Source organism: Morus notabilis, unplaced genomic scaffold, assembly GCF_000414095.1.
Source record: "Morus notabilis unplaced genomic scaffold, ASM41409v2 Scaffold1315, whole genome shotgun sequence".
In the NCBI taxonomy this organism is placed as follows: domain Eukaryota; kingdom Viridiplantae; phylum Streptophyta; class Magnoliopsida; order Rosales; family Moraceae; genus Morus; species Morus notabilis.
In genome coordinates this window covers 413,509-422,663 of record NW_010361046.1, presented here as the reverse complement: position 1 = coordinate 422,663, position 9,155 = coordinate 413,509, and the positions used below count along the sequence as shown (strand labels likewise).

At 36.7% G+C, this 9,155-nt stretch overlaps 1 protein-coding gene across 1 annotated transcript; it reads left to right on the top strand.

Annotated features, from left to right (window-relative positions):
- Window positions 1–955: 955 nt before the first annotated feature.
- LOC21400966 lies at window positions 956–5,349 on the top strand. The gene is made up of 7 exons (XM_010098229.2): window positions 956–1,240; window positions 1,604–2,029; window positions 2,120–2,172; window positions 2,706–2,743; window positions 2,872–3,190; window positions 3,417–3,733; window positions 4,534–5,349. The coding sequence occupies exons 1-7, from the start codon at window positions 1,228–1,230 to the stop codon at window positions 5,138–5,140; spliced, it is 1,773 nt and encodes a 590-aa protein (XP_010096531.2). The 5' UTR covers window positions 956–1,227; the 3' UTR covers window positions 5,141–5,349.
- Window positions 5,350–9,155: the final 3,806 nt, after the last annotated feature.

The following is a 9,155-nucleotide window of genomic DNA, read 5'->3' as shown; positions in this document are numbered from 1 at the left end:
ATCGATGGCTTTTGTCTGCCGCTGAAGTTGCTAATATATTATGGAACTCACTCGCAAAACAATCACAAATTCTCCCACACAAAACATTAATCAAGGAGCCCCCGTGCCGGAAGGCTTTTGTATTTGATTGATTAGGGTCCACTTGTTGTGATTTTTGATTTGCTATCCCACCTTAATATTATCCACAGTGATAATTGTGTAATATTTGCATTTTTTTTTTGTTTTTACTGGGGTTTGCTCGAAGTGTGAAGGAAAATACTTTGGCGATGTGCAATGACAATTAGTATACTTGGAATCTATATGATCTTATACTGTTCTTTTTTCAATCAATAATGACTCCAAGAGTAGCTATCGGTCGTTTCTCAGAATAAGTAATCATATTGATAGCGAAGGGTTCAGGTTCTTGATTTTAAGGACACGAGTAGACCATTTTTTTTAGTCTCTGTACCAATACATAGATATGTATTCAAATTACACGTCTAATTTCAGTGTTTAGAATGGTGTCTAATCAATCAGATTGTGCTACATTATTTATATATATATATATGGGTCAAAATGTTTCTGCTTAACTCGTTGATGAGCAATGAAATAGACGTACTACCTTGCGGCCAAGCATCAACTGGCACAGTGGCACTAACAAATTCATGGGCCACAAACTCCCAGCCCACCAAATACTACTTTCTGGGCTCATATATATATATATATGGGTCAAAATGTTTCTGCTTAACTCGTTGATGAGCAATGAAATAGACGTACTACCTTGCGGCCAAGCATCAACTGGCACAGTGGCACTAACAAATTCATGGGCCACAAACTCCCAGCCCACCAAATACTACTTTCTGGGCTCTTTTCCAGATATTTTTGAGTTGGGCCCAATGTAGATTTTTCACGTAGGAAATAGTGGATACTTATCCAAGCCTCTGCAACTGTCATCAGACAAAATTTGAGAAAAATTCGTGCGCGAGAGACTGCTCACTGGTGTGTGGCTCTCACAGTTGCGGCGTCTCTTCCTTCTTCCTTCCTTTCGCTTCTTCTCCAGAAATCCTCTCTATCCTTAAGCCCAAGCTTGAAGCTCTCCTGCCATGTCCATAACCATATAACAAAGCTTCGTCACTTGTAGTTTTCTCCGTTTCGGGAAATGCTAAACCGACTTCGTTACGGCTTCTCCGTGTCTTCTTCTCCATTGCTAAGCCGTTGCTGAGTTTGGATTTCGATGAATGTGCGCCCATGCATTTACTCGGTATGCTCTTCTTTTCTTTACTGTTAAAAGCTTTCTCGTTTTCTTAATTTGCAGATTGTAATCTGGTATTCTGATTCCGCTGTGTGTGAGTGTGTGTTTTTTCTTTTGTTTTTTTTGTAAATATAGTACCACAGTTTGATTTATTGAGCTTACTATTACTATGGGAAGTCGTGGTTTTGCTTTTCCAAATCAGCCAATTACTCAGCTTAATTTTAGGATTTTAGTCCATCAATTGCTTCATTGTTAAGGAAATCATGAAACTTGCTAGGAGTTTTTGGGAACTGGAAATAAGTGTATTCGATTTGTTTGTAATTGGAAATTCCCAATTTTTATTTTGCTGTGTTTAATGAATTTTGTTGTCAGAGTTTGCGGCTACACAGCCTGCCTTGGGAAACCATTTGGGTATATTTGGGGCTCACAAAGTTTCAATAATATCATCAAAACCATTCATTTCTGGAAATGAGAAGAGATTATCATCTGCTTGGAAGTTCTTTGGCATAACTAAAAACTCGAACTTTAACTTGGGACGCCATGAGATGCCTAGTGGTGGACTCCTGATTAAGGCAGTTGCTACACTTGAACCCAAGCGTTTGGTGAATAATGGTGATAAGCACTCGGGTCCCAACAAGTCTCAGCTGGGTATGGATAACAGGCCTCCCACAGTTCAGACTCCGACTTCGAGTGAAGGTTTCGACAATTTAGATGATAAAGAGAGGTTGAGACGGATGAGAATTTCTAAAGCAAATAAAGGGAACACGCCATGGAATAAAGGAAAGAAGCACACTCCTGGTGAGTGAGGTCATTGAAATTCGGTTTTGTTTTAGTCAAATCTAGTTCTATAATCTAAAATATTGGCAACAATTTTTGAATGATTTGCAGAAACCCTTCGGCGGATAAGAGAAAATACAAGGCTTGCAATGCAGGATCCTAAGGTGATGTCATGTAAGATAAACTTTACATGTTCTAGTTGCATGTTCTTAATGTGTTCCTATTCTAAACAAATTAAATTAATTGGAATGGGACGTGTCTGATGACTTAAGAGATAGAGATATTTTTTGATCAACTACCCAAGAATCCAAGATCACGGTGGTTTGTCTATATGATGTTCAGTTTTGCGTCTTACTTGAAACTACACATTTTCACTACAACTGTAAATGAAGAGCTTTGGTATGCCAGTTGGGCGTCCAAGGGAAGTCCTCCTTACTTTTTGGCTTGTCACTTATTTTGTGCAATAAGGCACATCTCTGAATTCTAAACTTAATTCTAACAGCGCGGCACAGCTCTAAGTTGTAACGTTCTAGTCTGTGCCTGAGGAAAACCTTTCTTTCTTCTTCGTCTAATCGCGGGTTTCATACACTATAATAAGGCACCTCTCTTAAGTTGCCCTCTCAAAATTTGTTCTTCATGTTATTATGTGCACAGGCTCAATTATTGCTAATTTTACTTATAAAATTTGCCTCTACAGGTCAAAATGAAGTTGGTTAACCTTGGACATGCTCAGACGTAAGTTTTGTACCATTCCAATTATTAGTGTTAGCTTTCAAGTCTTGAATTGGCTTGAAATAGCGTCTTTAACAATTCCAAACAAACCATTACAAGATCTTTTTTCTCCTGTTCTGTTAATCATACAGCTTGGCGACGAGGAAGAAAATTGGGGCTGGAGTCCGAATGGGGTGGCAAAGGCGACGCAAGAAGCTACTTTTGCAGGAAACTTGCTACTTCGAGTGGCAGAACTTAATTGCAGAAGCTTCTAGGCGAGGCTTTGATGGTGAAGACAAGCTGCAATGGAATTCCTATGAGGTCTTAAATGAACAGCTTAAGGAGGCCTGGTTGGAGAGTGTTGAGAAAAGAAAATCAATGCCTAGGCCAAAAGGAAGCAAGAGAGCACCCAAGTCCGCCGAGCAGAAGAGGAAAATTTCAGAAGCAATCTCTCGAAAATGGGCTGATTTTGTAAGTGTTTTGAGAAGCAGTCTCTAGTTTTCATCCTTCTTTACTTGACTTAAATGTGACTTGGACCTCTTTCTTACCCCTAGTTTCTCTGCGGACGGCCAGGAATGCGATTGGTGAACTGTGGCTTATAGTGCTGACTAATCCGAACTGAGTGTCTATTGTAATTACTAATTCATACTGATTGCTAACAATTTTGCTCCAAATTGCCTTTCCATTTGTTAATCAGGGCTACCGTGAAAGGGTTGTTTCTGCATTGGCCAGATATCATGGTATAGAACCAGGAACAGAAAGAAAGCCAAGGAGGAAGCCAAGTGACAGTTCACAGTCGCCGACAAGAAGCCCTGCGAAGAAAGATTTGAATGATGCAAACAAGTCTTCCAAGAGTGAGATGAAGATCCAAACACCCCGACCAAAGGTGGGGAGACGCAAGGCACTGTTGTACAAAGATCCTTTAGTGAGTTCTAAGCTGGAGATGATAAAAAACATCAGAGCACAGAGAGCCGCTGCAGAAACCAAGAAGATTGAAGCTATTGAACGAGCTAGGTAAGTTCATATGGAATGCACTTGTTCTCTTTGATGGAATCTCTTTTTATCTCCATGATTCTCTCTCCTAAATAAGCTCCATAATATCTTCACGTTGCAACTCTTATCCCAAATTTAAATCTCCTCCTTATCATAATCCCATTTAAATTCAAATTGTCTCCAACAATTATCTCCTTGTTTTATCTCGCTGCTTTCACGGATTGGCCTTTTCAAATCTTCAAGAAAATTGTTTTTCAAACAAAATTCGGATTGTGCAGCAACTCTATCAATTCCGACTTAACTTCAAACCAATAGCTTGATCACCACATTTGAATTTCAAACCAATTCCTTTGACAGCTCATGCTATCCACACTATGCTCAAGCATTTATTTTCTTTGTGCACACTTCTACATTAACGTTGATAACCCAAGTGTGTATATATATAAGATAAGCTTGTAGATAAAGTTCCACATGGATAATAACTCCCGTAATTTAAACTTTGAACTCCACCTTTGCACAGTACGCACTCCACCATTTTTGGCTTAATACAATTTGAACTTTTAATTAATACAATTTGAACTTTATCTCTTATCTGCACAAGCCGCCAAAAACCGGATAATAATGACAATAAAATCTCCACAAAATCTGCACACAATCCGATTCAAAGTCTTGTTAAAATACTACACGCAATCTGCAGCAACTTTGATGCAACTCTGAGTTCTTCGAGAAAAGTAACCCATTATCCTGCCCAAATCGAGCATTTGCTTCATATGTTAATTTGAACTTTCTATAATGTGAGTCTATTCTGTTGCATTCTTCAGATTATTGATTGCTGAAGCTGAAAAGGCAGCCAAGGCCCTTGAGGCTGCAGCAACGAAGAGCCCTATTGCTCGAGCTTCTCTCATGGAAACTAGGAAGCTTATAGCTGAAGCAGTTCAATCAATCGAGTCTATAGAAGCAGAACAGATCACTTCTCAAGGAAATGGTGAAGACCCTTCAGCCGTACCAGATGAACTGGGTGGCCACGTTGAGAAGCATATTGTCGCCATAGGCGAAGTTCCAGCCGAAGCAAAACCATCGAAAGTAAACGGAACCCGAATCTTAGCATTAAGTAGAGAAGAGGACTCCCATTTTGGCAAGGTAAACTTGCAAGATATATTGAATGGTGAGGAGGGACTCCTCTCAACGAGCACAAGTAACTATGGTTTATCGTCGTTTAGTTATGAGACTCTAATGAAGCAATCCGATCCAAGAAATGAGAATGGCCAATTGGGGCCAAACAAAGAAAGTGAACAACAAGAGATGCCTCACCTGAATGGAGCCAGAGCTGAAATTTCCAATGACCAACAAACGCCTGCTGAAGTGGTAACAGTTACTAAAAAGTGGGTTCGTGGGAGGCTCGTTGAAGTGGCAGAAGGGGCAGCTTAGTGTCACTAGTTCCAACTTCCAAGGAAATACCATTGACTTTTGCCAATGCAGATTTTCATTTCAACCTTTTGAAATTACTATACATGTCTTGACCACATCTGAATATTCTTCCTAGTAGTATCTAAGGGCGCTGCTGCCTTGCTTTATTGTACGAGGTTGGCTACTGCGGTTGTCAGTCTGTTACATAGAGCTTAAAATTTGTTTTGTATGACTATAATTTATATATATATATATATATATATATATCTTGTATTAGCATCAGAATTAGAGTTCTTATAGCTTTTATTATTTCCTCTTCTTAATTCCAATTACAACTTGCAGATGGGCTTGTAGTATGTTTGACATCCTCTTTTTGTGCATGGGAATGTTAGATTGTGAAGCATGAGAATGTTAGAAAAGAGGTTTAACCGACTTAAATAAGATTAAAACCAGGGCCAAGCAGGAGTAGAATAATAATCTAAAATAAAGCTTGATACAACGTTGATCTTCTTTATATTTCACTCAACAGGAGAGTAAGGTTTATCGGGTTTCTTGATTTCGGAATCCACAATCTTCTCCACCTCTCTCCTTTTCTTCCTTCGCTTTGCTGATCTCCTCCTCCACTTCTTCCTTCTGAAAAAAAAAACAAACAGACGGGGTCACTTTTACTATAAGCATCTAGTAATCAGAAAGAAGAAAACCAGTAGGAAGGGGATCGGTAATGAAATCAAAACACACACACACACACACACACATATATATACATACATATATATATATATATATATCGGAGAAGTTAAGGTGGAAAACTGACATACGTTAACTTGGTCGGGGATAGGCAACCTAGTACCGTGAACGGCGGCACGGTTAGAGGCTTTAGTAGTGACCATGAGACGCAGTTGCTGATGCTTATTCCAAGAGGCACTACCACCGCTTGGTGTGCCTGAGAATACACCTCTCCACCACCACCATACCACTATTCTTCTTCCTTGCATTTTTCAAATTCCAGCAGTACCTCTATTCTCTCTATTCTCTTCGTTTATCCATTCCCTCCCTTCTAGAGCAAACCAATATATACACAAATCCCTATTTTCCCTTGCATTTTCAAATTCCCAACACCTCTATTTTCTACGTTTATCCATTCCCTTCTAGAGCAAACCAATATATATATATATATATATATTATATATATATATATAGCAAAGGCCATCAATGAGCAATATTGCTGAAACATCACTGCATGTCATGATCGTTCGACACGTGTGTTCAAGACATGTGTCATGTCCACTTGTCACTCGGGTCCATTAGTTATTTAGTTTGAAATTTTTTTGTGCTAATGCAATGTTATAATTAATATGTTAATTATAAATTTAATATTTTAGTGTAACAAATACTCTCATATAATGTCATTTATTGTATCAAATTTCTCTTATGTTATATTTTGTGATAAATTTCTCACTAAGTATAACAAATGAAAAATTTGATATTTGGTTACTATTAGTTGAAATGTTTATTTTTTCATGTAATCATTGTAATTTTTATATTTTTTAATTATTTTAAACATAAAATTTTACTTTTATAACTTTCAAAACTCAATAATTATGAAAAAAATATATTTAGCATTTTAAATAGTACTATGCATTGAAATAAAAAAGAAAATAAGAACATCTCTAAGGCAATGCTATAATTGATATGGCAATTGTAAATTTAGCATTTGAGTGCAAAAAATACTTTCTAATGCAATGCTATTTATTGTGTTAAATTTCTCATGTGCTATACGTTGTGACAAATTTTTCACTATAGGGAATTTAGCATTTGATTGATATTGGTTAAAATGTTTACTTTTCATGTAATCATTGCAACTTTTACATTTTTTAATTATTTTAAACATAAAAGTTTACTTTTACAGCTTTCAAAGCTTAATAATTATGAGAAAAAATAGATTTAGCCGTTGGTTCGCTAGTTTGAATTTTGTTGATTTGAACAGAAAATTTTAAACTGTGTAGTTTAAATTGTAGTTTGAATTGATGTTTAGATGTGTAGTTAAAGTTTAATTTGAGCATGGAATAAAATTCGAATTTGGATTTGGTAGGTGTGAAAAGTAGAGAGAGTGAGCACATTTTTACTATTTAAAAATTGTTTGAACGGACTTGAACTTGAGGGGGGAGCTAAGCTCTAATTGAACTGTTCAACTCAATTTAAACAGGAAATATAATTCAAACTGCATGCTTACCAAATACTATTTCAAAGTGTGCCAACCGTTCAAACTAAGTTAAACTGAACTAAACTAATGAAACAAACATAGACTTAGCATTTTAAATAGTATTATGTATTGGAGTAAAAATGGAAATAACATATTATATAATATTTTTTGACAGTAAATATACAATTAGTATTAACATTTTGGGCCCGTTTAGTTCGCTGATTCGAGTTTTTAATTCGAGTTGAGATGTGATTTTATGTGAGAACTTTTTATTGTAGCAAAAAAGTTAGATGTGACTATTTCTGAGAGCTTTTTACTGTAGCAAAACTCGAATTCTAAACTCAAATCGGTGAAGTAAACGGGGTATTAAAATAATTTATATCACACATTTTAATATTAAATATATAATTGACGTTAATATTTATATTGGAATGGTCTTAGAAAGCGAGATTAGCTTTTGACGAGAGTTTCTATGGCGAAGAATTGTATCAATAATGTTCATTTTTTTGTAATATCAAAGAGAATTTGTTATCAATTGACAATAGAATCCAATACAACAACAGATTCAATTGTAGAAACCCACAAAAAAAAAAAATCCATTGCGCGCCTTACCACTAGTCCAAGGCCTCGTTCACTTCGCAGATTCGAGTTTTCAATTCGAGCTGAGATGTGATATTTTCTGAGAGCTTTTCACTGTAGCAGAAAAAGTTAGATGTGACATTTTTTGAGAGCTTTTTACTGTAGAAACCTAGAACTGAAAACTCGAATCGGTGAAATGAACGAGGCCCAAGTGTTATTTGATTTCAACGCCGAGTTCAAAATAATATTTATTTATGTTCAACGCTTTTTTAAAGAAGTTAAAAAGCCTCACTCACCCAAAGAGAATATAGGTGTAAGTTTGGGTCGTTCGGTTTGGCACGGTTTGAGTTTGATAGTCTGAAAAGAAATTTCGAGTGGGGTTGGCCCGACCTTAAATGAAAGAGGGTTGGTTCAGTCCAGTTTTAAATTTAAAAAGTTTAGAGCTGGCCTAAAATTTTATAAAGTATTTTAAAAAAATCTTTAAAAATATGATATTTGGGCGGGGCCGAGCCGACCCTAAAAGAGAGATGATCGGTCCAGCTCAGTCTTAAATCTAAAAATTTAGGGTCGAGGCCAGACTAACAGTGACGAGTCTTAAGTCGGCCCATTCAACCCGGCCGAAACTTGTAGCTATACAAGAGAATAAGAGAGCTTTTTGATGATAATTTTAAGTTTCAAAAGGAATTTATTATAATTTTCTTAATACAACATTTATTATATTTTTATGTGTGTAAAAACTTCTAAAAACTAAACACGTAAGAGTCCCACATAAAAAAAAATGAGACCTTGTTCCCCCAATTACTCTATATAAGGCTTTTTGTTGACGGTGAAAATTGGTCAACTCGGGATAAAACCACTCCGGGAACACTCGCAGACGTCACTCACGAATTAATTGAGAAAAAATCACAGGAAAGTAAAGAACACAAATTTATAGTGGTTCGGTAGAAAACTCCTTGCCTACGTCCACTCGTGGATGCACTAATAATCTCAAGATTACAATCTCTTTAGAGTAGTAAAGTAGTGCGTAAAAAACTAAATGAAGGAGGCAGGCTCTATTTATAGGCCTTCCACAAATCAGAGATCTCATCACCAGTCGCGCAGGGATCATTCCCTCATCCCTAAATCTCAGGATTTGACAGTTGTGTTTCCATATTTGAATGACCGAATCTGGGAAATTACCCTTATCGGTTATCTGGTTTCTAAATTCGAATTTTGACAGTTGTTGTAGCTTATCATTTTCTGATTTGATGGAAT

What these genes read in the sequence shown, in the direction of transcription:
- LOC21400966 (XM_010098229.2), top strand. An exon ending in AGGAAAGAAGCACACTCCTG is followed by an intron (nt 2,030 to 2,119) that starts GTGAGTGAGGTC and finishes AATGATTTGCAG; the next exon opens with AAACCCTTCGGCGGATAAGA. An exon ending in CTCGAAAATGGGCTGATTTT is followed by an intron (nt 3,191 to 3,416) that starts GTAAGTGTTTTG and finishes TTTGTTAATCAG; the next exon opens with GGCTACCGTGAAAGGGTTGT.